This window comes from Mya arenaria, chromosome 3 (genome assembly GCF_026914265.1).
Source record: "Mya arenaria isolate MELC-2E11 chromosome 3, ASM2691426v1".
Taxonomy (NCBI): Eukaryota; Metazoa; Mollusca; class Bivalvia; order Myida; family Myidae; genus Mya; species Mya arenaria.
In genome coordinates, this window is record NC_069124.1 from 85,329,264 (window position 1) to 85,356,233 (window position 26,970).

At 41.0% G+C, this 26,970-nt stretch overlaps 2 protein-coding genes across 2 annotated transcripts in view; both read right to left on the reverse strand.

Annotated features, from left to right (window-relative positions):
* Positions 1 to 4,191, reverse strand: part of LOC128227048 (C-myc promoter-binding protein-like) — a 54,951-nt gene extending 50,760 nt beyond the window's left edge. Inside the window, exon 1 of the mRNA XM_052937238.1 lies at positions 4,087 to 4,191. The gene's annotated coding sequence lies outside the window, so the exon portion shown is untranslated. The remainder of the gene's footprint in view (positions 1 to 4,086) is intronic.
* A 13,350-nt stretch (positions 4,192 to 17,541) lies between these two features.
* On the reverse strand, positions 17,542 to 24,633 carry LOC128226354 (mucin-17-like). The gene is made up of 4 exons (XM_052936234.1): positions 24,538 to 24,633; positions 23,754 to 23,878; positions 20,196 to 23,605; positions 17,542 to 20,108 (listed from the first exon to the last, which is right to left on the reverse strand). Exons 1-4 carry the CDS (start codon positions 24,631 to 24,633, stop codon positions 17,542 to 17,544), a joined length of 6,198 nt encoding a protein of 2,065 aa, XP_052792194.1.
* Between the last annotated feature and the right edge of the window lie 2,337 nt (positions 24,634 to 26,970).

Below are 26,970 nucleotides of genomic sequence, written 5' to 3' on the forward strand. Positions count from 1 at the left end.
TATCAATTTTTGTCCCATTTTATATGCTATTACCAGGACACAAATTTCTCAACTTTGCAACTATCCCCAGTAAATAATATGGCTATCCCCAGTACAGTACTGTGAACATTTCTAAGGGCATATCTTTAACAGTTTAAAAGTTACATTGCCATATCTCACAATAAAAATAGTTGAGCTTATGCTTGTGAAATCCTACGATTCAGATTTTTTATTTATTCGATATATTTCCTAAAAATGACAATACTTGTCGAAATTCTGCAAGTTTTGAGGTGATCAGCTCAGATTTGAAGAAACATTTTACGAAGTCTGCTAAATCATAAGCACTTTAAAGTATACCATAGGCCAAATTTAGCATTCAGCTATTAATTCAAACACCTGCTTCATTTGTGGATACCATAGATATGCGTTTACACAGCAAGATCTTACCTCTGGTTAAGAAAAACAGCTGCATAATTTTCTGTTTACTTATCACTTTTAATGCTTGACACGATTTTTCATAATTAGGTCGCCTTTTCTATCTCATTTTAACGAACTTATATCATTTGGTCAGGGTCTTCTCAATGTACATTCTGATTGGTTAACTTTCAATAGCTCCGCCTACTGGCGATGTTTTGGTAATTGGATGACACGGCCCAATTATCAGATTAGGAGATTACCAATTTGTACGAATGACTTATTGCGATGTTTTGACTAATTTGACAATGGCCAAATACTCGCTGATTGACAGATTTACAATGTGCTAAGATTTTCGGCGAAGTGAATGTCGCTTTGATGTTACAAATAGGCGAAGTCTGGGAATTTTAGGCGAGCACTTCGCCCAAGTCGCCCCCTCGCGAGAGCCCTGAAACTCCAATTTTTTTAGATACATTCAAAATTTAATAGCACAAATTAAATAATATCTGTTTTCCTGTGGTTCTAAAATAGGTGTTCATATGGGGTCAAATTCTAGTGACAGTAGTAGTTCTCAAGACATTTTCTGAAAATGATGTCAAGTTTTAACTTTCATTTTCTGTTTTTTTATCAGGCCTAAAAAAAAACATATGTCTGTTTCGGGTAACCCGACCCTACCTATAAAAATGCGCCGACCCTAACTATTTTTTTCCGTTTCTGAGCAAAAAAATATTCGTTAGCGAATAGAGAGTTACGAAGGGCAGATAAATGCAGATTTTAATCAGAACTATTGTTTATATGATAAAACAAAGTCAGGCAATGACAGTAATGTAGGAAAGACTGCCATGTGCAAGAAAACACTCTGAATTTTTGACAGATTTTGAAAAATAATAATAAAAAAAATCAAAAAAAATCCCTACCTACCCTACCTAGAAATGTTTGGAAGGTTACTCTAACCAAACAAATTTTTTTTTGGCCTCATGTGAATATTTCAAACAATTAAATGTAAATTTTAAGCCTTCTTTGCAATTGAATCATAATATTATTGATCAGCTCCTATATTACCATGTCCTAACTTGACGTTACATGATGTGACTGATCTTAGTTGTTGCATTTACCAGTCATCGAAATTAGACTTTTGGATGAACAAGCCCGAATTTTTATACTATTGCTTGGCATCAAATTTTTTAACAAGCCATGCTATATAAAATGCAGAATTTGAGCAAGCCCGGAAGACATTTTACCAGTACAGGGCTTGCGGGCTTGTGCTAATTTCGACCACTGATTTACTCATCAAAGCTAGGAAATAAAATGAAAATTTAACCTTTTGTGAACAAACGATACATCACAAAAACCTGACTGAAATTTTGAAAACAAAGCAAAGAAAAAATCTTGACTATTACAGATCTATCAGAGTATTCCTCGAGGCTACCAAATTTCAGCTTGGGCTACCAATTTTCCACAGAAAAGGGAAAAATGTCATTGCACAATCGCTGGTGGATATCTGATCTGACAAGGATGCATTGGATAACAGAACTTAAAGTTCATGCATAATTCATTCCTTTAAATAAATAATATGTTCAGAAAATATTTGTCTCTTTTTATTACCTTTTTGAAAACTTTAGTTACTATTAGTTAAATATAAATATTCATGACAGGGCTGATAACTTTAAATATTTACCCTTCGTGTTTTCCCATTGATCCGTTCTGAGGCCAAAAAAATAATGGTTTGGTTACATACCAGTACTGTAATGTAGGGTTACATGTACATCCTTTTCAAAAACAGGTATGGTAGTCTATTTGTATTAGGCTTCATGTAAAATAGTTATTGTTATCATGGGAGAATGGTGTTAAAGTAATCTTCTGCATAAAGCTTTAATTTAGTTTAAAGATTTTGGCGGATCTCCCGGGGGCACAGAGGGCCCGTACCGTATTTTCCACAGAAACTAGCCCGACGGTTTTTTCATATGTGATTAAAAAAAAAACAAGTAATGCATCATATTTTTTATACTCAAAGCCTTATTATTTAAGAACGCGTCCTTCAAGGCGACTGGAGCAACTAAGTCGCCTTGAGAACGGCGAAGTCGGATTCGCCGAAATTTCAAGTCATATGCTGAATGTTTGTTTATTTAATCAATGAACATAAACACATGTCAAAATTAATTAACGCCCGAAGTGACAAGTAATTATCGATAAGTTTCTAACCAGTATCTGTGTCTGTTAGCAGCAGTCAAACTCTATGACGTCAATAACTCCGCCCATTATGTAAATGAAAGGATAACGTCGGCAGTTTTCGACAACTACAATGGCTATGAAAAGGTTGAAATCAACAATGCTAAATAGCAATATGAACATTGATATTTTATTTATTTTGTTTAAATATATTTTATTTATTAGCTAAAATAAAAAGAAAGATATTTAAGTTTTTAATGCAGACAGAAAAAATCATTCTACAAAAGTTAAATGCGCAGGAAACAGGTGCCTGTTTACTTCCTGACAAATTTAATCAAAGTGAAAGGAGAACAGTTGGACAAAGTTAACTCGTTGTCAGTGTACAGTGCAGTGTCTATTTTACAACTTTGAATTGCTTTGCCATTTATTTTAAAAAACAATTATAGGAATATTGGCAATATAAACATCGGAACATTTTGTTGTAACTCCCGAAACTTGAAAGTGCAACTGAAAGTTGAAAAGGGAAAAATGTCATTGCACAATCGCTGGTGGATATCTGATCTGACAAGGATGCATTGGATAACAGAACTTAAAGTACATGCATAATTCATTCCTTTAAATAAATGATATGTTCAGAAAATATTTGTCTCTTTTTATTACCTTTTTGAAAACTTTAGTTACTATTACCTTTTGATGACTATACTATTATACATTATACTATTATACATTATGACTATAATTTATTATTGACGCATTGTTCAGATTGGGGAACATTTATTGAAACTGTATGAGCGTGCTTGATAAGATGATCACAATCATTGCAGAATCATATTCAAACTTCCAAAAATTATTCCGAACGTGTGATACTTTATAATGTTTAAGTTTGGGCTAGTGAAATTGGGTTCGGGCTAGTAAAATCTCCTATCTGGTAGCCCGAATGGGCTAGTGGATTCCAATCCGAATTTCGTACACTGGTATATTTTGATATCAATATCAATCAAATTAGTTTTCCTTTCTAATGATGTACAATTTGTATAAACAACATTTAAACTGATACGTTTTTTTTGGTAAAGCAGTCTTCTTTGATTATACTGTGTAGGTTGACATTATAACTGGAATGAACTGACTAGAACCTACAGCACATAAAATCACTGTGCTGCATTCACCAAATGACAAGGACTACGAATGACATGAGTCTACCAAACCATAATTGTAATTTTGGAACAAATTTACATGATTAGAACTACTCCCAGACTACACTTTAACTCTTGTCAGACTGACGTTTCCGTTCATTTTCAATTTCAATAGTCCGGTAAGGTAAGAAATGCGCAATATTTTCATTAATGTCAAGCAAGAGCATTGTCAATTCTCAAAACATTGTCACCTGGACAGATGTCAAAAATGAAAATCACACATTTTCGCGTATAGAACGAGAAATAATCAGGATCTTTCTATACCTTCCATTATATATCACGTTTTAAATAGTGGATACTACAAACGAGACATTTCTTTGTCCTAATTTACCTGAATATATCAGTCCTTCGACCAGTGAGCTGTATGTTTAGACACAGAAACATATGCAGGTTGACACTCAAAACACAGTTTGTTGACTTCCATTATTGTAATTCGGCAATTTCATCCACTATAAACTAGGGCTTTTATTTTTCTGTATTTCTACGTTTGCAAAAGGCGTTTCATTAGAAATTGTACATCATATATTTTTAAGAAAATACTGATTATTTATACCGTACAATGAACAATTGTTAGCATTTTTGTATAAATATATTTTCCCGAAGAAAGTAGTTCCTAAAATTATGGACTCCAGTCAGTCCAGAAAAAAACTTTCATAATTTGTTGGTGCCTTATATAATTGATAACGAGACAGTGTAAAACATGATTGAAATAAACTCATTGATATTTTTTTATTCCACAAGCTTTAAACAAATTCATGACAGGGCTGATAACTTTAAATATTCACCCTTCGTGTTTTCCCATTGATCCGTTCTGAGGCCAAAAAAATAATGGTTTGGTTACATACCAGTACTGTAATGTAGGGTTACATGTACATCCTTTTCAAAAACAGGTATGGTAGTCTATTTGTATTAGGCTTCATGTAAAAAAGTTATTGTTATCATGGGAGAATGGTGTTAAAGTAATCTTCTGTATAAAGCTTTAATTTAGTTTAAAGATTTTGGCGGATCTCCCGGGGGCACAGAGGGCCCGTACCACCCAGCGGTCCAGCAAGCATTTTTTTTTTGGGGGGGGGGCACAACTTTATTGATTTAACTGTACAAATAAGTTGTTTTGTCATAATTTTAATTTTATACATGTATAAGCATTTCAGCAAATAAACAATTGAACCTGATTATCGAGTATAATATAGTATACGAAATGAAAAAGTCTCTTGAAAATGACATCAGGGCCCGAACATTCGATAAAAAAAGACAGCTGATCAAAAGTAGACGAATATGGCTGCAGTTATCAGGGGCATAGCTTCCAATAGGCTGTGTAGGCCACGGCCTGCACAATTTTCTGGAAAAAAAATAAAAAATAAAAATGCCAAATCTGCAATAAAAACTTAATAAATATATCGGAAACCAGGTATTTCAAATCTATCGTTTTCTTTTTCACTAAAATACTTATCCATATGACTGTACGTATATAATTTATCGAAAATTGCATACCAGTAGTCTGCGCTTTGAAGCCGTTCATTACATAAAACATTTATTTAAGGTAAAACATATTGATATCTTTTCTCTCATTAATGTTTTAACAACAAAAAATATACAATAAAATGCACCAACGACCACCTAGCTAAAATGAAATCCTGGGGATGCATGCCCTCATACCCCCCTCCCCCAGAAAGTGGCCTACACATATATTTTCGACAAGCTACGCCCCTGGTTATATGCGTAAGTTTACTGTTTTCGGAATATATCATATACCAGAAATATAAGTTGTTTAAAACTGTTAACATGTGCACATTATATGTTCGTCATGCTTTGAATAATGCCATTGTGTGTCAACAAGATATGTGTGTGCATGACGTGCATTTAACAAAAGTTTAAACGTTGCCGCCTTGAAACTTTCGATTTCGGCCTTTATTATCGTCTAGTTCCCGGAATTCTGCTAGAGCCTTTGTAAATTAACCCTTTTTGGAATTTGTTGTGAAGTTGTTTTTACTTCAGTTAACTTAAATAACAATGTCATCTGAGGTACCTACAGTATCGTTGAGTGTGCTTATTCTACAGCATATGTGTGTCTCAGGTGGACGAGTGGTTAACAACTTAGCCTGTTTTTTGAAAGGTTTATCATAGATCAGTAAATGTTAATTTTTTAATTCAATTGTTTTGCCAAACATCTGTGAAGACAAATGTTAATCCCATATCATTTATACTATGATTAAAATACTGCATTCAAAAAAATGTTTATAATTAGTTGTGCCCCTCCATTTAGAAAGTCCTGGATCGGCCACTGCAAACACACATTTTAAAAAAAGGTATTTTTAGCAATAAAAAAAGGTATTTTTAGCAACTTACTAAAAATGGTAGGGTCTGCACCTATTTAAGTATTTTTATAGGTAGGATAGGGTGACATAAACCAAATGTTGTTGTTTTTAGGCCTCATAAATGTCACCTTTATTCCTTTGAAGCATCATCTTATTACAACTAACAGATACTTGAGACAAATAAAACAACTTTCATTCATTGTCTAAGAATGAACTTTGTTTGGCATCAATATTTGAGAACCAGTGATATCAAACTGCTGATAATGGATCAGATCACAGTTTTTCATATTTAAATTCAAAAATTGATGTTTTATGCAATCCTTTTTCTTTAGGCGTTAGCACGTCCCTATAAACGGTTTATATAATATTAGTTTATAGGCCTGTGGCATTCGTTAACGCTCTTAGCCACAAAAAATTAAAAAAAGTTGTCAAAACCTGTGAGTGCAGCTTAAAACCAAGAGAGCACCATTTTGTCAATAACATGTGAAAGATTAAATAAAATGTGTATCCCCCCACCACCCAAATGGAGGACAAAAAGTTAGGTCGCAGTAAATGTCGTGGACCAATCATAGGAGATACAGTATGTGGAAAATATTCTTTACACGTTAGGTTCATATCTCAGGGTGGTGCTGCCATGGCCTATTTTCCTATAAACTTAAAAATTGCAAGGGTCTGGTCCTGGCGGTATTAGAAAAGAAGATTTTAAAAGAAATTGTGAACCCCAGAGTGTGGCCAGTTTTTCCCCAGGAGCATAATTTGAACAAACTTAGTGGCACTATTGTAACATGATGCTGTGACGTTTGCATGGTGATAGTCTTCTGGTACAATGCCTTGGGTGAGAAATTAGTTGAAATTGATCCCTAAGATGGGGCCTTAAGTTCAACTGCACACTCCTTCAGAAAGATGGCTGATATGATGTTTGGACCAGGTGCCTTTCTTTGAGTGGTTGTATGGAGGCATTTCTGAATGTCCTATCACGATGATCTTAGCCAAATCTGGGAATGGAGTACTGTCACTGGACATAGGGCACTGCCTGGTTATTCTTTGGTGAAGATACACTGGTACTGCCAATTGAGTATGTTTGCCTTGTCAACTGCAGCATTGAAAAGACCACCTTTGTCTTTGAGCGGGGATAAACCAGGAAGATTTTATATATGACCAGAAGCGTTTTATGTTAGATTGTATGTTTTCCAAGTCCAGTTTGACTAAATTAAGCTGTTGATATATGGGTGAAAAGATTGTCTCTCATACTTCTGGGCTGCAGCTTTCCAAAACTTGTAATTCCTCATGTCTAATGATTTATTTGATTTCATCAAGCAGCTTTACAACTTCGCTGTTTTCTTCCTAGCTGCTTTGACTTTCTTGTTTATCCATGGTTTGTGATTATTCGGCCCTTGAAGACTTTTGATGGAAAATGTTTGTTTATCAAGGACTGAGAACTTTCTGTGAAGCTTCATACATACCATAGACCATTCCTGGTGATTTTGACATTTGTGTCCTAAATTCCAGGGAATTTTGAAATTCCAGGTGATTTTGACATTTGTGTTCTAAATTCGATGGGATTTTGACATTAGACCAGGGAAATTCGATCAATCAACATATCATCACTGCATGAGCATTTTTTACTAGGCACTGTGATGCCATATGCAAATACTGTATACTGTAATGCACTTGCAGAACAAAATATGCAGGCAACAATTGTTCTCTTTGACTCAATTTTGTTGGGTCTTTCTTGAGGCTGGAGTTTCGCAAGGATCTATTTTAGGTCCTGGACTATTTTTTATTTTCATAAATGACATTGTTGTTAACATTGGAAGTAATATCAGAGTTTAATTGCAGATGATACTAGTCTTATATCCTTGTGGAAGAACCCTGAAGAGCTCTAGTACTGAAATTCTTCAAACAGACATCGAAAGCATATAAGTGCTTGGGCTGAAAAATGGCTCGGCACCTTTTATCTAGTGAAAACAATGTCAGCAAATTTCAGATACTAAATCTCTTCAGCACCTTGGCTAAATTCTTTCTGGTGATTGTACCTGACATGAACACTTAAGAGGATATCCGTAAATTAATAAAGCTCTCAATAGAATATGTATTATGAGAAAACTTAATTTATTCAGATTTGATAGAATGTGATTCTTTTCAAACATACGTCCCTATCTTGAATATGCTGATACTGTTTGGGAAATATACTGCACTGACAACGAAAAAAACAAAAACAACAAATTGCAAAAAATTAAAAAACCAGGTTGAAAGAATGTTGTAAAGTAACAAATTAAGGTATATATTTCTGTCCTTCATAGAGAGCTAAGCTGGTCCATTCTTTCTGAAAGACGCCTTAATCATAAATTATGTCTTCTATACAAAATGTATAACTGTATGACCCCAGAGTATCATTCATCTCTCACACCATCACCTGTCAGTTCTAGGAATTATGCACTCCGCAATGCCTCTAAAATCAGAACGATTTTTTCATGTATTAGCTCTTATGAATAAAATTATAATATGTACTGTATGGGCATGTAATAATCTTCCAGTACACGCCAGGAATAGTCTTTCAATTTTGTTCTTTAAATTGTTTCTTAATAAAGTCTAATTTCAACTTGCCCTTCCTACTTCTACCAGAGAAAGAGATGTCTGCAGGTCATTCATGCTAGACTATGTACTAAGTGCAGTGCACTTAACTACCACCTTTTCAGCAAAAATATTGTTATTTAGCCCCTGTGCACTTATGGGGAAGTAAGAAATAACACCCATTTTTTCATGCAATGTCCTTTAAACTCGAACATCAGAGAAACACTCATTTACGACATCTCGGAAATAACTGAAGTAACCTGAATTTAATTCATTCACAATGGAAATAAGGCTTCGACCACCAGAAGAACCGCAGAATCTTTACTATAGTTAAGAATTTCATTAAGGATTTAAAACACGTTTGAAATATCCAAACTGTCCCCTTTTCCCATTGTTGTGTACCAAACTTTTTTCTTTGTCTTTTGTAAAAAAAAACATTGATAACCTTCTGTATCTTTCTACACCTTGCCATGCTCAACCGATCTCCCAGTCTCAATATAATGCCTTGCATTAGAATATATTCATCATTTAATATTGTTATCATATTAAATACATATTCATACATAAATTATCTTCTAAAGTGTTCATTCGACTGCTTATAAGTGTAAGTAAATCTATCTGGACATAAACATATAAAATATGTTTAAATTTAAGTTTGTCTTTTTTGTATTGGTTGTGCAGGTGTCTTGTGATGGCAGAGACTGGCTTCATCGTAGATGGCCTCTGATAGTCAGAAATGCTGGGTATAACTTCGGAGTTGGTGACAAGAGTACTGTTGTTAGTGAAAAATAAGTCCAAAGTGCTACATATGGTATCTGTTATTCTAATTAGTTCAGTGATGAGCTGTTGGAGAAATCTGTCATTTGAAATGTTGAGAAGTTTGTTGCATTGTCTTGGCTTTGAAGCAGATCCCTTGACAGAATTATTTGCCCAATCAATATCACTATGGTTGAAGTCCTCACTAAGCCTGATGTGAGCATTTGGTGGAATACATGACAAGGTGGTGTTGAGGCTTGAAAAATAGTCATGGGAGTAAGCATTAGGTGGCCAGAAGAATGCGCCTACATAGAGGTGACTGCTTCTGGTCACTGTAATCTGGACCCAGATCATCTCTGTGTCGCTGTCTGTTTTTAGCTCTGCTGATTCCAGGCTCTGAAAGTACTTCTGTATTAAGATAAAGACCTCACCAACCTTCTTGTTTCTTAAGTTACTTTATATTGGCCTTTCTTGAGAGTTGTCCACCTATACTTTGGACATTGCATAGTTATGTTTTTTTTCTGACTCTGATACTTGATACATGGCCCTTTTGTTTTGAATTGCATTTAATGGCATTATAATTTTCCTGTCTGTGTCAATCAGAGGACTTAACAATATACATGTATGTCCTCAGTATGGTGCTGTGGTTTACAATCATGCTGAGTCCTGTCAGACCATTGGCTTTGGCAGCTAAAAAACTTAAGCTATAATTATATATATGTAAAGTTTAGGGAGGATTATTCATACCAGATTGCATTAAGACATGGGGCAATGTCCTGGTAGCAGCGACAATTGTTTTTGCCAAGACAAGTCAAATTCCTTGTATATTTCATACTGAAAAAGGGAGGCAATCGGTAAACTCATTTTTAATTTGTTACATATATGTAATTTCCCTTGAAATGTAACTACATTAATAATTATAATAATTCCAATTTCAGCTTGTACATACAACATACTGTATTTGGCTGAATTGATGATGGCAGGATATCAACGAAGAGGTCACTGGAGGTCACTGGGTTATTCAAGTCTCCCGGGTGCTGTCTCTGGCAGTAATGGCCTGCAGGGTATGGCTCAAGAAATCCCTGGAGGTCACACATTCAGCTCCCAGACACTGCCCCAAAACTATGGGCTCAAGTAGAAGCAGGTACAGCTCAAGAGGTCAGAGGGTCTTGGCACAGAGTGTTCCTGTATAGACCAGTCCAAGAGATCGTTTTAGGTCATGTGATGATCTTTTTAAGAGGTTTGTAACTACATTAATAGATTAAATTTGAGTTTGGCATACAAGTTTATAATTATAGAAATGTAGTTGTTAATTTGTAATTTACTGGTTGGTGAATATTGAAAAAGCCTTTTGTTAAATCAAATAACATATTTGTTAAAACAATTTAGCAAATCGTTAAAATCCCTTACGTATCTCATTTAAACAACTTACATTTGAACAACTTACATATCTCATTAAAATGACATAATTTGCCAATCAAAATTGCATAATAATACCATTGGAATTCACAACACTGTAACATTGCTGAGGCAAGATCACCCTTTTTTCATCCATGTTTATGCACTAATAAGGCAGTTCTGATTGGCAAATTATGTTCTTTTAACCAGATATATATATTTAAGTTGTTTAAATGAGATACTAACTTGTTTTAAGGAGATTGATAAATCATTTTAAACAGTTACTTAATTAAAGATTAAAGTCTTTGTAACAAGATAAGTTTTTCGTTGTTTAAAGAGATAAAAAACATGTGTATTTCCCATCTATGCCATCATAGCCGCCTGATAAAAAAAAATCAGCTCTTAAAATACTCCAGAGCAGACAAAAATGCATGGACTCATGATGACTGAAGTGTGCATCAACAAAGATAGAAAGAAAAAATTGCTATCAATCGCCTAAAAATAAATTGATGAGAATTGATTTGCCTAATAATAGAACCTTGAATGAAAGAAAGTAGCAGCTAAATAATTCTGCAATAAGGCTAGCATATGGGCTGCTCAAGAGGCAGGACAATGCATGTGCTCTGTCTACAAAACTGACTGTTTATCACTTTTACTTGTAGCAAAGCCCATATCGCACTGACAAGGTACATATGTTGTCAATGACAATTGACTTCCAGGTGTAGCAAGCCCCATTTCTCACTGTCTCGGTTCATATGATGTCACAACAATTCTCTTCCAGGTGTAGCAAGCCCCATTTCTCACTGCCCCGGTTCATATGTTGTCACAACAATTCACTTCCAGGTGTAGCAAGCCCCATTTCTCACTGTCACGGTTCATATGTTGTCACAACAATTCACTTCCAGGTGTAGCAAGCCCTGTTTCTCACTGCCCCGGTTCATATGTTGTCACAACAATTCACTTCCAGGTGTAGCAAGCCCCATTTCTCACTGTCACGGTTCATATGATGTCACAACAATTCTCTTCCAGGTGTAGCAAGCCCCATTTCTCACTGCCCCGGTTCATATGTTGTCACAACAATTCACTTCCAGGTGTAGCAAGCCCCATTTCTCACTGTCACGGTTCATATGTTGTCACAACAATTCACTTCCAGGTGTAGCAAGCCCCATTTCTCACTGTCACGGTTCATATGTTGTCACAACAATTCACTTCCAGGTGTAGCAAGCCCCATTTCTCACTGTCTCGGTTCATATGATGTCACAACAATTCTCTTCCAGGTGTAGCAAGCCCCATTTCTCACTGCCCCGGTTCATATGTTGTCACAACAATTCACTTCCAGGTGTAGCAAGCCCCATTTCTCACTGTCACGGTTCATATGATGTCACAACAATTCTCTTCCAGGTGTAGCAAGCCCCATTTCTCACTGCCCCGGTTCATATGTTGTCACAACAATTCACTTCCAGGTGTAGCAAGCCCCATTTCTCACTGTCACGGTTCATATGTTGTCACAACAATTCACTTCCAGGTGTAGCAAGCCCCATTTCTCACTGTCACGGTTCATATGTTGTCACAACAATTCACTTCCAGGTGTAGCAAGCCCTGTTTCTCACTGCCCCGGTTCATATGTTGTCACAACAATTCACTTCCAGGTGTAGCAAGCCCGGTTTCTCACTGTCACGGTTCATATGTTGTCACAACAATTCACTTCCAGGTGTAGCAAGCCCCGTTTCTCACTGTCACGGTTCATATGTTGTCACAACAATTCACTTCCAGGTGTAGCAAGCCCCGTTTCTCACTGTCACGTTCATATGTTGCCACAACAATTCACTTCCAGGTGTAGCAAGCCCCGTTTCTCACTGCCCCGGTTCATATTTTGCCACAACAATTCACATCCAGGTGTAGCAAGCCTCATTTCTCACTGCCCCGGTTCATATGTTGCCACAACAATTCACTTCCAGGTGTAGCAAGCCCCATTTCTCACTGCCCCTGTTCATATGCTGTCACAACAATTCACTTCCAGGTGGAGCAAGCCCCATTTCTCACTGTCACGGTTCATATGTTGTCACAACAATTCACTTCCAGGTGTAGCAAGCCCCATTTCTCACTGTCACGGTTCATATGTTGTCACAACAATTCACTTCCAGGTGTAGCAAGCCCCATTTCTCACTGCCCCGGTTCATATGTTGTCACAACAATTCACTTCCAGGTGTAGCAAGCCCCATTTCTCACTGTCACGGTTCATATGTTGCCAAGGACAATTCACTTCCAGGTGTAGCAAGCCTCGTTTCTCACTGTCACGGTTCATATTTTGTCACAACAATTCACTTCCAGGTGTAGCAAGCCCTATTTCTCACTGTCACGGTTCATAATTATGTTGCCACAACAATTCACTTCCAGGTGTAGCAAGCCCCATTTCTCACTGCCCCGGTTCATATGTTGTCACAACAATTCACTTCCAGGTGTAGCAAGCCCCATTTCTCACTGCCCCGGTTCATATGTTGTCACAACAATTCACTTCCAGGTGTAGCAAGCCCCATTTCTCACTGTCACGGTTCATATGTTGTCACAACAATTCACTTCCAGGTGTAGCAAGCCCCATTTCTCACTGTCACGGTTCATATGTTGTCACAACAATTCACTTCCAGGTGTAGCAAGCCCCATTTCTCACTGTCACGGTTCATATGTTATCACAACAATTCACTTCCAGGTGTAGCAAGCCCCATTTCTCACTGCCCCGGTTCATATGTTGTCACAACAATTCACTTCCAGGTGTAGCAAGCCCCATTTCTCACTGCCCTGGTTCATATGTTGTCACAACAATTCACTTCCAGGTGTAGCAAGCCCCATTTCTCACTGTCACGGTTCATATGTTGCCAAGGACAATTCACTTCCAGGTGTAGCAAGCCCCATTCCTCACTGTCACGGTTCATATGTTGTCACAACAATTCACTTCCAGGTGTAGCAAGCCCCATTTCTCACTGCCCCGGTTCATATGTTGTCACAACAATTCACTTCCAGGTGTAGCAAGCCCCGTTTCTCACTGTCACGGTTCATATGTTGTCACAACAATTCACTTCCAGGTGTAGCAAGCCCCATTTCTCACTGCCACGGTTCATATGTTGTCACAACAATTCACTTCCAGGTGTAGCAAGCCTCGTTTCTCACTGTCATGGTTCATATGTTGTCACAACAATTCACTTCCAGGTGTAGCAAGCCCCGTTTCTCACTGTCACGGTTCATATGTTGTCACAACAATTCACCTCCAGGTGTAGCAAGCCTCGTTCCTCACTGTCACGGTTCATATGTTGTCACAACAATTCACTTCCAGGTGTAGCAAGCCCCATTTCTCACTGTCACGGTTCATATGTTGTCACAACAATTCACTTCCAGGTGTAGCAAGCCCCGTTTCTCACTGCCCAGGTTCATATGTTGTCACAACAATTCACTTCCAGGTGTAGCACTTAACCCCATTTCTCACTGCCCCGGTTCATATGTTGCCACAACAATTCACTTCCAGGTGTAGCAAGCCCCATTTCTCACTGCCCCCGTTCATATGTTGCCAAGGACAATTCACTTCCAGGTGTAGCAAGCCCCATTTCTCACTGCCCCGGTTCATATGTTGCCAAGGACAATTCACTTCCAGGTGTAGCAAGCCCCATTTCTCACTGCCCCGGTTCATATGTTGTCACAACAATTCACTTCCAGGTGTAGCAAGCCCCATTTCTCACTGCCCCGGTTCATATGTTGCCACAACAATTCACTTCCAGGTGTAGCACTTAACCCCATTTCTCACTGCCCCGGTTCATATGTTGTCACAATTCACTTCCAGGTGTAGCACTTAACCCCGTTTCTCACTGCCCCGGTTCATATGTTGCCGAGGACAATTTACTTCACGGTGTAGCAAGGCACTACCTACCTCTGGCTTTGATGTTGCTTAGTTATGAATCAAACAACTGAGACTAGAGGCTGAGCTCGGTTTACACCAGTCCTACAGTGCTTTTGTGAACTTTCTACTCACCTGCAGTGTAAGTGTTGTCATTCTCCAGTTCTACAACTGCAAAACTCATAGCTCAGAAATTGCTGAATAGATTGATATACTGCCCTTGGGACACAAGAACATTGCTATTGCAGGCTTTAATAATAGCTAAGCTCATATTTCAAAATCAACTCCAAAGGATATGTTGTATATTTTCTGACTGATAATGAACATTCATGGTGACTGCTGTAAAATGATGCATTCCTTTTTTATAACAACACCCTTGAACTGTATTTTTTCTGTTTTATTATAATTCTAAAATAATATCTTTTGATGGTATTAAAGTCATATTTGGGATATGAATAAAGAACATTGGGATTTAATTTTAAACTCATAATCCACATGTAAATAGATTTTAGAAGATTGATCCAGCCCAAAATACTGTGAAAATATCAGTGTTGTTTTGATTAAGACTTGGTTGACAGTTAAGGTAGAGGTTATTGCAATACTCTCAATGTTCTATGTGGTAGATTTCATCTATTTTTAAGAATCATAATGTGGTAATCAAAGATCTGAAAGAAAAAATGTAACTACAATGTGGGACAAACTATGGGTCAAGTTCAATATAACTGTCTTAGCTCACCTGAGCACGAAGTGCTCAGTCGTGAGCTGTTATGATAGAGCATGAAATGCTCAAGGGTGAGCTGTTGTGATAGAGCATAAAGTGCTCAAAGGCCTGCCATTGTGAAAGAGCATGAAGTGCTCAAGGGTGAGCTGTTGTGATAGAGCATGAAGTGCTCAAGGGTGAGCTGTTGTGATAGAGCATAAAGTGCTCAAGGGTGAGTTGTTGTGATAGAGCATGAAGTGCTCAAGGGTGAGCTGTTGTGATAGAGCATAAAGTGCTCAAGGGTGAGTTGTTGTGATAGAGCATGAAGTGCTCAAGGGTGAGCTGTTGTGATAGAGCATGAAGTGCTCAAGGGCGAGCCGTTCTGATAGAGCATGAAGTGCTCAAAGGTGAGCCTTTATGATAGAGCATTAAGTGCTCAAGGGTGAGCTGTTGTGATAGAGCATAAAGTGCTCAAGGGTGAGTTGTTGTGATAGAGCATGAAGTGCTCAAGGGTGAGCTGTTGTGATAGAGCATGAAGTGCTCAAGGGTGAGCGTTGTGATAGAGCATGAAGTGCTCAAGGGTGAGCTGTTGTGATAGAGCATGAAGTGCTCAAGGGTGAGCTGTTGTGATAGAGCATGAAGTGCTCAAGGGTGAGCTGTTGTGATAGAGCATTAAGTGCTCAAGGGCGAGCCGTTTTGATAGAGCATGAAGTGCTCAAGGGCGAGCCGTTCTGATAGAGCATGAAGTGCTCAAAGGTGAGCCTTTATGATAGAGCATTAAGTGCTCAAGGGTGAGCTGTTGTGATAGAGCATGAAGTGCTCAAAGGTGAGCCTTTATGATAGAGCATTAAGTGCTCAAGGGCGAGCAGTTCTGATAGAGCATGAAGTGCTCAAAGGTGAGCCTTTATGATAGAGCATTAAGTGCTCAAGGGTGAGCTGTTGTGATAGAGCATGAAGTGCTCAAAGGTGAGCCTTTATGATAGAGCATTAAGTGCTCAAGGGCGAGCCGTTCTGATAGAGCATGAAGTGCTCAAAGGTGAGCCTTTATGATAGAGCATTAAGTGCTCAAGGGTGAGCTGTTGTGATAGAGCATGAAGTGCTCAAAGGTGAGCCTTTATGATAGAGCATTAAGTGCTCAAGGGCGAGCAGTTCTGATAGAGCATGAAGTGCTCAAAGGTGAGCCTTTATGATAGAGCATTAAGTGCTCAAGGGTGAGCTGTTGTGATAGAGCATGAAGTGCTCAAAGGTGAGCCTTTATGATAGAGCATTAAGTGCTCAAGGGCGAGCCGTTCTGATAGAGCATGAAGTGCTCAAAGGTGAGCCTTTATGATAGGGGACTGTCAGTAATCATCTGTCATCACTCTGACATCATCTACAGGAGTAGTAAATATGAAACTTCCTGAGTCTGTTGGTGATCATGGGCTGTTGTGCACCTGCCATTTCAGGTTACATTAAAGTAGCACATTAAAGTCACATGTAGCACCAAAAGTATTTCACCTGCACTCATAAAACTTACCTGGAATGTTTGTCATCATTGACTTTTGTTTACCTGCCTTTTCATTAACATTTCACTTGTTAATTCTACAACTAGACGTTTAAGCGTGCCTGTGTCCAGGTGGATTTCTGGGGGTATTCATCAAGACAGGGATAGCTATAGGTTTGTTTTTTAAAAGAAAATGTTTTTTAAACATTGTGAATGTTAATAATATTGATTTTTAATTTGTTATTGAAAAGTCAACATTTATTGCAAAATTAATTACCCACACTGATTACAGAGGCCAAGGGTTTGTTAGCGTTATAATACAGGGATTTCGAAACATCTGATAGGGATCAAATAAGAAATTAAAGAAAAGTGAAAAACTAATCACATGCAAGTTTGCTGTTTGGATTTAACCTGTAAGAATGATGGCAAATTATGAAATAATCAGAAGGAAGAAGAGATAAACTGACTCTGTGTAATTTACAGTATAACAGCCATGAAAGAAAGGGATTACATTCCACTGATTATAAGCTGCAGAATTATTGACTTTTATAAATTGGTTTGAAAAAATTGCAAACTTGTGGTAAATGGGAGCTGTGTTTGATAATCTCCAGTAGAGGGCTTGCTGCTTACAGATTTCAACTGTCAGGGTAGGTACTGGTAGACTGAGATAGGTTCGATTAGTCAGGATTTACTGGTACGCTGAGATAGGTTCCAATGGCCAGGGTTGGTACTGGTAGGCTGAGATGAGTTCCAATGGCCAGGGTTGGTACTGGTAGGCTGTAATAGGTTCCAATGGCCAGGGTTGGTACTGGTAGGCTGAGATAGGTTCCAATGGCCAGGGTTGGTACTGGTAGGCTGAGATAGGTTTCAATGGCCAGGGTTGGTACTGGTAGGCTGTGACAGGTTCCAATGGCCAGGGTTGGTACTGGTAGGCTGAGATAGGTTCCAATGGCCAGGGTTGGTACTGGTAGGCTGAGATAGGTTCCAATGGCCAGGGTTGGTACTGGTAGGCTGTGATAGGTTCCAATGGCCAGGGTTGGGGTTGGTACTGGTAGGCTGTGATAGGTTCCAATGGCCAGGGTTGGTACTGGTAGGCTGAGATAGGTTTCAATGGCCAGGGTTGGTACTGGTAGGCTGAGATAGGTTCCAATGGCCAGGGTTGGTACTGGTAGGCTGTGAAAGGTTTCAATGGCCAGGGTTGGTACTGGTAGGCTGAGATAGGTTTCAATGGCCAGGGTTGGTACTGGTAGGCTGTGATAGGTTCCAATGGCCAGGGTTGGTACTGGTAGGCTGTGATAGGTTCCAATGGCCAGGGTTGGTATTGGTAGGCTGAGATAGGTTTCAATGGCCAGGGTTGGTACTGGTAGGCTGAGATAGGTTCCAATGGCCAGGGTTGGTACTGGTAGGCTGTGATAGGTTTCAATGGCCAGGGTTGGTACTGGTAGGCTGAGATAGGTTCCAATGGCCAGGGTTGGTACTGGTAGGCTGAGATAGGTTTCAATGGCCAGGGTTGGTACTGGTAGGCTGTGATAGGTTCCAATGGCCAGGGTTGGTACTGGTAGGCTGAGATAGGTTCCAATGGCCAGGGTTGGTACTGGTAGGCTGAGATACGTTCCAATGGCCAGGGTTGGTACTGGTAGGCTGAGATAGGTTCCAATGGCCAGGGTTGGTACTGGTAGGCTGTGATAGGTTCCAATGGCCAGGGTTGGTACTGGTAGGCTGTGATAGGTTCCAATGGCCAGGGTTGGTACTGGTAGGCTGTGATAGGTTCCAATGGCCAGGGTTGGGGTTGGTACTGGTAGGCTGTGATAGGTTCCAATGGCCAGGGTTGGTACTGGTAGGCTGAGATAGGTTTCAATGGCCAGGGTTGGTACTGGTAGGCTGTGATAGGTTCCAATGGCCAGGGTTGGTACTGGTAGGCTGTGAAAGGTTTCAATGGCCAGGGTTGGTACTGGTAGGCTGAGATAGGTTTCAATGGCCAGGGTTGGTACTGGTAGGCTGTGATAGGTTCCAATGGCCAGGGTTGGTACTGGTAGGCTGTGATAGGTTCCAATGGCCAGGGTTGGTACTGGTAGGCTGAGATAGGTTTCAATGGCCAGGGTTGGTACTGGTAGGCTGAGATAGGTTCCAATGGCCAGGGTTGGTACTGGTAGGCTGAGATAGGTTCCAATGGCCAGGGTTGGTACTGGTAGGCTGAGATAGGTTCCAATGGCCAGGGTTGGTACTGGTAGGCTGTGATAGGTTCCAATGGCCAGGGTTGGTACTGGTAGGCTGTGATAGGTTCCAATGGCCAGGGTTGGTACTGGTAGGCTGTGATAGGTTCCAATGGCCAGGGTTGGGGTTGGTACTGGTAGGCTGTGATAGGTTCCAATGGCCAGGGTTGGTACTGGTAGGCTGTGATAGGTTCCAATGGCCAGGGTTGGTACTGGTAGGCTGAGATAGGTTTCAATGGCCAGGGTTGGTACTGGTAGGCTGAGATAGGTTCCAATGGCCAGGGTTGGTACTGGTAGGCTGTGAAAGGTTTCAATGGCCAGGGTTGGTACTGGTAGGCTGAGATAGGTTTCAATGGCCAGGGTTGGTACTGGTAGGCTGTGATAGGTTCCAATGGCCAGGGTTGGTACTGGTAGGCTGTGATAGGTTCCAATGGCCAGGGTTGGTACTGGTAGGCTGAGATAGGTTTCAATGGCCAGGGTTGGTACTGGTAGGCTGAGATAGGTTCCAATGGCCAGGGTTGGTACTGGTAGGCTGTGAAAGGTTTCAATGGCCAGGGTTGGTACTGGTAGGCTGAGATAGGTTCCAATGGCCAGGGTTGGTACTGGTAGGCTGAGATAGGTTTCAATGGCCAGGGTTGGTACTGGTAGGCTGTGATAGGTTCCAATGGCCAGGGTTGGTACTGGTAGGCTGAGATAGGTTCCAATGGCCAGGGTTGGTACTGGTAGGCTGAGATAGGTTCCAATGGCCAGGGTTGGTACTGGTAGGCTGTGATAGGTTCCAATGGCCAGGGTTGGTACTGGTAGGCTGTGATAGGTTCCAATGGCCAGGGTTGGTACTGGTAGGCTGAGATAGGTTCCAATGGCCAGGGTTGGTACTGGTAGGCTGAGATAGGTTCCAGTGGCCAGGGTTGGTACTGGTAGGCTGAGATAGGTTCCAGTGGCCAGGGTTGGTACTGGTAGGCTGAGATAGGTTCCAATGGCCAGGGTTGGTACTGGTAGGCTGAGATAGGTTCCAATGGCCAGGGTTGGTACTGGTAGGCTGAGATAGGTTCAAATGGCCAGGGTTGGTACTGGTAGGCTGAGATAGTTTCCAATGGCCAGGGTTGGTACTGGTAGGCTGAGATAGGTTTCAATGGCCAGGGTTGGTACTGGTAGGCTGTGATAGGTTCCAATGGCCAGGGTTGGTACTGGTAGGCTGAGATAGGTTTCAATGGCCAGGGTTGGTACTGGTAGGCTGAGATAGGTTCCAATGGCCAGGGTTGGTACTGGTAGGCTGTGAAAGGTTTCAATGGCCAGGGTTGGTACTGGTAGGCTGAGATAGGTTTCAATGGCCAGGGTTGGTACTGGTAGGCTGTGATAGGTTCCAATGGCCAGGGTTGGTACTGGTAGGCTGTGATAGGTTCCAATGGCCAGGGTTGGTACTGGTAGGCTGAGATAAGTTTCAATGGCCAGGGTTGGTACTGGTAGGCTGAGATAGGTTCCAATGGCCAGGGTTGGTACTGGTAGGCTGTGAAAGGTTTCAATGGCCAGGGTTGGTACTGGTAGGCTGAGATAGGTTCCAATGGCCAGGGTTGGTACTGGTAGGCTGAGATAGGTTTCAATGGCCAGGGTTGGTACTGGTAGGCTGTGATAGGTTCCAATGGCCAGGGTTGGTACTGGTAGGCTGAGATAGGTTCCAATGGCCAGGGTTGGTACTGGTAGGCTGAGATAGGTTCCAATGGCCAGGGTTGGTACTGGTAGGCTGAGATAGGTTCCAATGGCCAGGGTTGGTACTGGTAGGCTGTGATAGGTTCCAATGGCCAGGGTTGTTTCTGGTAGGCTGAGATAGGTTCCAATGGCCAGGGTTGGTACTGGTAGGCTGAGATAGGTTCCAATGGCCAGGGTTGGTACTGGTAGGCTGAGATGAGTTCCAATGGCCAGGGTTGGTACTGGTAGGCTGAGATGAGTTCCAATGGCCAGGGTTGGTACTGGTAGGCTGAGATAGGTTCCAATGGCCAGGGTTGGTACTGGTAGGCTGAGATAGGCTCCAATGGCCAGGGTTGGTACTGGTAGGCTGAGATAGGTTTCAATGGCCAGGGTTGGTACTGGTAGGCTGAGATAGGTTCCAATGGCCAGGGTTGGTACTGGTAGGCTGAGATAGGTTCCAATGGCCAGGGTTGGTACTGGTAGGCTGTGATAGGTTCCAATGGCCAGGGTTGGTACTGGTAGGCTGTGATAGGTTCCAATGGCCAGGGTTGGGGTTGGTACTGGTAGGCTGTGATAGGTTCCAATGGCCAGGGTTGGTACTGGTAGGCTGAGATAGGTTTTAATGGCCAGGGTTGGTACTGGTAGGCTGAGATAGGTTCCAATGGCCAGGGTTGGTACTGGTAGGCTGTGAAAGGTTTCAATGGCCAGGGTTGGTACTGGTAGGCTGTGATAGGTTCCAATGGCCAGGGTTGGTACTGGTAGGCTGTGATAGGTTCCAATGGCCAGGGTTGGTACTGGTAGGCTGTGATAGGTTCCAATGGCCAGGGTTGGTACTGGTAGGCTGAGATAGGTTTCAATGGCCAGGGTTGGTACTGGTAGGCTGAGATAGGTTCCAATGGCCAGGGTTGGTACTGGTAGGCTGTGAAAGGTTTCAATGGCCAGGGTTGGTACTGGTAGGCTGAGATAGGTTCCAATGGCCAGGGTTGGTACTGGTAGGCTGAGATAGGTTTCAATGGCCAGGGTTGGTACTGGTAGGCTGTGATAGGTTCCAATGGCCAGGGTTGGTACTGGTAGGCTGAGATAGGTTCCAATGGCCAGGGTTGGTACTGGTAGGCTGAGATAGGTTCCAATGGCCAGGGTTGGTACTGGTAGGCTGAGATAGGTTCCAATGGCCAGGGTTGGTACTGGTAGGCTGTGATAGGTTCCAATGGCCAGGGTTGGTACTGGTAGGCTGTGATAGGTTCCAATGGCCAGGGTTGGTACTGGTAGGCTGTGATAGGTTCCAATGGCCAGGGTTGGGGTTGGTACTGGTAGGCTGTGATAGGTTCCAATGGCCAGGGTTGGTACTGGTAGGCTGTGATAGGTTCCAATGGCCAGGGTTGGTACTGGTAGGCTGTGATAGGTTCCAATGGCCAGGGTTGGGGTTGGTACTGGTAGGCTGTGATAGGTTCCAATGGCCAGGGTTGGTACTGGTAGGCTGAGATAGGTTCCAATGGCCAGGGTTGGTACTGGTAGGCTGAGATAGGTTTCAATGGCCAGGGTTGGTACTGGTAGGCTGTGAAAGGTTTCAATGGCCAGGGTTGGTACTGGTAGGCTGAGATAGGTTTCAATGGCCAGGGTTGGTACTGGTAGGCTGTGATAGGTTCCAATGGCCAGGGTTGGTACTGGTAGGCTGTGATAGGTTCCAATGGCCAGGGTTGGTACTGGTAGGCTGAGATAGGTTTCAATGGCCAGGGTTGGTACTGGTAGGCTGAGATAGGTTCCAATGGCCAGGGTTGGTACTGGTAGGCTGTGAAAGGTTTCAATGGCCAGGGTTGGTACTGGTAGGCTGAGATAGGTTTCAATGGCCAGGGTTGGTACTGGTAGGCTGAGATAGGTTCCAATGGCCAGGGTTGGTACTGGTAGGCTGTGATAGGTTCCAATGGCCAGGGTTGGTACTGGTAGGCTGAGATAGGTTCCAATGGCCAGGGTTGGTACTGGTAGGCTGAGATAGGTTCCAATGGCCAGGGTTGGTACTGGTAGGCTGAGATAGGTTCCAATGGCCAGGGTTGGTACTGGTAGGCTGTGATAGGTTCCAATGGCCAGGGTTGGTACTGGTAGGCTGTGATAGGTTCCAATGGCCAGGGTTGGTACTGGTAGGCTGTGATAGGTTCCAATGGCCAGGGTTGGTACTGGTAGGCTGAGATAGGTTCCAGTGTCCAGGGTTGGTACTGGTAGGCTGAGATAGGTTCCAGTGTCCAGGGTTGGTACTGGTAGGCTGAGATAGGTTCCAGTGGCCAGGGTTGGTACTGGTAGGCTGAGATAGGTTCCAATGGCCAGGGTTGGTACTGGTAGGCTGAGATAGGTTTCAATGGCCAGGGTTGGTACTGGTAGGCTGAGATAGGTTCCAATGGCCAGGGTTGGTACTGGTAGGCTGAGATAGTTTCCAATGGCCAGGGTTGGTACTGGTAGGCTGAGATAGGTTTCAATGGCCAGGGTTGGTACTGGTAGGCTGTGATAGGTTCCAATGGCCAGGGTTGGTACTGGTAGGCTGGGATAGGTTCCAATGGCCAGGGTTGGTACTGGTAGGCTGGGATATGTTCCAATGGCCAGGGTTGGTACTGGTAGGCTGGGATAGGTTCCAATGGCCAGGGTTGGTACTGGTAGGCTGAGATAGGTTCCAATGGCCAGGGTTGGTACTGGAAGGCTGAGATAGGTTCCAATGGCCAGGGTTGGTACTGGTAGGCTGAGATAGGTTCCAATGGCCAGGGTTGGTACTGGTAGGCTGAGATAGGTTCCAATGGCCAGGGTTGGTACTGGTAGGCTGTGATAGGTTCCAATGGCCAGGGCTGGTACTGGTAGGCTGCAACAGGTTTCAGCAGTCAGGGTTGGTGGTGATGTGCTGGGACATATTCCCAATGGTCAGGGTTGGTACTGAAGGGTTGCTGCAGTTTCCACTGTGAGGGTTGTGTTAGTGGGCTGCAACACCTTCCAAATGGTCAGCGGTGTGCCTTGGAGACTGCCCAACATTCCATCGGTCAGTAGTGATTTTGGGAGGCTGCAACATATCCCAACAGTCAATGGTGTTGCTGGGAGGCTGCAACACATTCCAACAGTCAATGGTGTTGCTGGGAGGCTGCAACACATTCCAACAGTCAACGGTGTTACTGGTAGGCTTTAACATGTTTTAGCAGTGTTGCTGGTAGGCTGTGACATGTTTTAGCAGTGTTGCTGGTAGGCTGTGACATGTTTCAGCAGTGGTGCTGGTAGGCTGTGACATGTTTCAACAGTGGTGCTGGTAGGCTGTGACATGTTTCAGCAGTGGTGCTGCTAGGCTGTGACATGTTTCAGCAGTGGTGCTGGTAGGCTGTGACATGTTTTAGCAGTGGTGCTGGTAGGCTGTGACATGTTTCAGCAGTGGTGCTGGTAGGCTGTGACATGGTGCTGGTAGGTTGTGACATGTTTCAGCAGTGTTGTTGGTAGGCTGTGACATGTTTCAACAGTGGTGCTGGTAGGCTGTGACATGTTTCAGCAGTGTTGCTGGAAGACTGTGACATGTTTCAACAGTGTTGCTGGTAGGCTTTGACATGTTTCAACAGTGTTGCTGGTAGGCTGTGACATGTTTCAACAGTGTTGCTGGTAGGCAGTGACATGATTCAGCAGTGTTGCTGGTAGGCTGTGACATGTTTCAGCAGTGTTGCTGGTAGGCTTTGACATGTTTCAGCAGTGTTGCTGGTAGGCTGTGACATGTTTCAGCAGTGTTGCCGGTAGGCTCTGACATTTTACAACACTCACCAGTGGTGCTTGTAGGCTGTGACATGTTTCAGCTTTGTTGCTGGTAGGCTGTGACATTTTACAACACTCAGCAGTGGTGCTGGTAGGCTGTGACATGTTTCAGCTTTGTTGTAGCCTGTGAAATTCTACTACACTCAGTGGTGGGGCTGGTTGGCTCTGATATGTTCTAATGGTAAGCAGCAGATCACAGACATCAAGTTGGAATTTGTCTGCCAGCCTCCTTAGTTCTGTGGTAAATATTTACTTTTCGGTGATGGTTAAAGGTTATTGGTATGTTATTACCGAAATAAGTAGTTTTATGTGACACAGTCGCATAATCGTTTAATTTGGTAAATACATTCTAATAACCTTTAACTGTTTGAATATTAGGAATTATATTTTGCTAACAATCAACAATTTGTTTTCATTTGCACAGTGTATAATGCACCAGTCAATAGTAACCACGGCCCCCCTGGTTCGGGGAATAGTGGGAACTTTGACTGGTATAATATAATTTATAAAAAAAAAAACATATTAAAAAGGGTAAAATCATGGACACTAGTCTTGTTTGCTACGAAGAAAGACTTCATTGCTTATCGCTGTGTACATGTCTAATTTTAGCATAGACATATAGACAGCACAAAGCTGTTTCTCTAGACTTGCACAGTTGCACCCTATAATTATAATATAAAAATACCCAATCGGTTTAATCACACAATAAAACCATTGATTAAACAGGTTAATGTTGATAATGTAAAGATATAAGTAAGAATTATATGTACAATTTTAAAAATACTGCCAACCCATTGGTCAAAATTAATTTTGAATACTAAATACACAGAAATGTCTTCTATTATAATATGTACATTTTAAATGCTTTAATTGATAATTAATTTGCTAGCTAAGGAAGCAGACATTTCATTGCAACAACAATAATGGAATATACTTATTAGTATGTTATAGTTTTATCGTATTTAGGTAATAAGATTATATAAAATCATAATGTCCTTGTTTTAATTAACAATAACTGTTTCACACCACAACCAGTGCAGCATCAGATATATAAATTAAATTGCAATTAAATTAAATGTTAAACCAAAATTTAGCTGTCAGTTCACTATAAATATTTAAACATCTTACAATAAACTCCCCCTGGCAGTTTGAATTTCATGTTTATGTCAATTATTTATTAATTAAAGGGTGTGTATTGAAATGGTGGATTTATTTTTTTATGTATTATCTTTATTTTGAACAAAAATTAATAGCATTTGTTTAAAGTTTTGAAAATGTTATTAAGTGCTTTCCATTTTGTTCATTTGATGTTTGGATCGAGGATTTACTTTACTGATTGCAATGTACATACATCGCCATCTCGGTAATGGACAGAAAACTTTTATTAACTTAAGTATTTTAACTTTTGTGTTATCAGCATTTGAACTTTGGTAATTTATTTTGTCAAGCTAAGACAAAATACTGGAAGATTAAGTATTTTATATAAACATAATAATAGTGTCATAAAATCATTTTAAGCCTTTCTTGCAAATTTGAATGCATTTTGTCTTAAGTAATATTATTTATTCTCGGGAGTTTTTATTTGGAAAAGCAATATTTTGATATGTTAATCTATAAACGTCAGGTAAATTGAATGTAAGCAGTTTACACAATGCAGCAACAATATGGCCTAGCAAGGCTCGTCTTTAAACTTTAAGGCCATTTTAGTCATGACAAAAGGGTTGGAATGTAATAAGAGACATAATTTTGTGTTCATATTTATTCCAGAACATTTTTTCCCATTTGCTCAGGTTATTTTTAAAATATTGTCATTTCTAAAACACCCAATAACTATTGTTGGCAACTATTTTCCTTGTTAATGTTTTATACCCTCCCCAAATGAAGTTTGAAGGAAGTATATTGGAGTCACCTTGTGGCTGGTCGGTTTGTTGGTTGGTCAGTCCGTTGTAATACTTCCTGTTTGGAGGAAAAATTTAAAACTTCTGGATAGCATTTAGTTAACTTTATATGATGATATAACATAATGAGTGCAAGTGCCGTGTACAGGAACCATAACTCTATTTCAGCTCACTACAGAGTTTTAGCCCTTTCTTACTTTTTTGTCGGTTTTCTCAATTACTCAATTGAATTTTATATTAAACAACACACATTGGTTAAGCATGATAGTGGAAATGCAGTGTACAGTTACGTCAGAGTTATTGTCTTTTTTTCAAAGAAATGGTTTGCCATTCCTGAGTCCAGGCAGCATTCAGGGGTATTCACCACTTCAGTGACAGCTCTAATTTATTATAAAAATGTGTTTTAAACCTTTTATATATTCAGCCAGCTGAAACAATTCCACTTTATCATCACTTAAGTAAAGCAAATTATGGAACACAACTTTTAAACTTTTTATTTACTCAAGACAAATTTCAATTAATTCAACATGGTTATGAAATTTGC

Coding starts and splice junctions, on each gene's coding strand:
- LOC128226354 (XM_052936234.1), bottom strand. CDS start 24,633: ATGTCACAGCCTACCAGCACCACTGCTGAGTGTTGTAAAATGTCACAG. Junction 23,879..24,537: donor ACAGCCTACAAGCACCACTG/GTGAGTGTTGTA, acceptor AATGTGTTGCAG/CCTCCCAGCAACACCATTGA. Junction 23,606..23,753: donor AATGTTGGGCAGTCTCCAAG/GCACACCGCTGA, acceptor AACCTGTTGCAG/CCTACCAGTACCAGCCCTGG.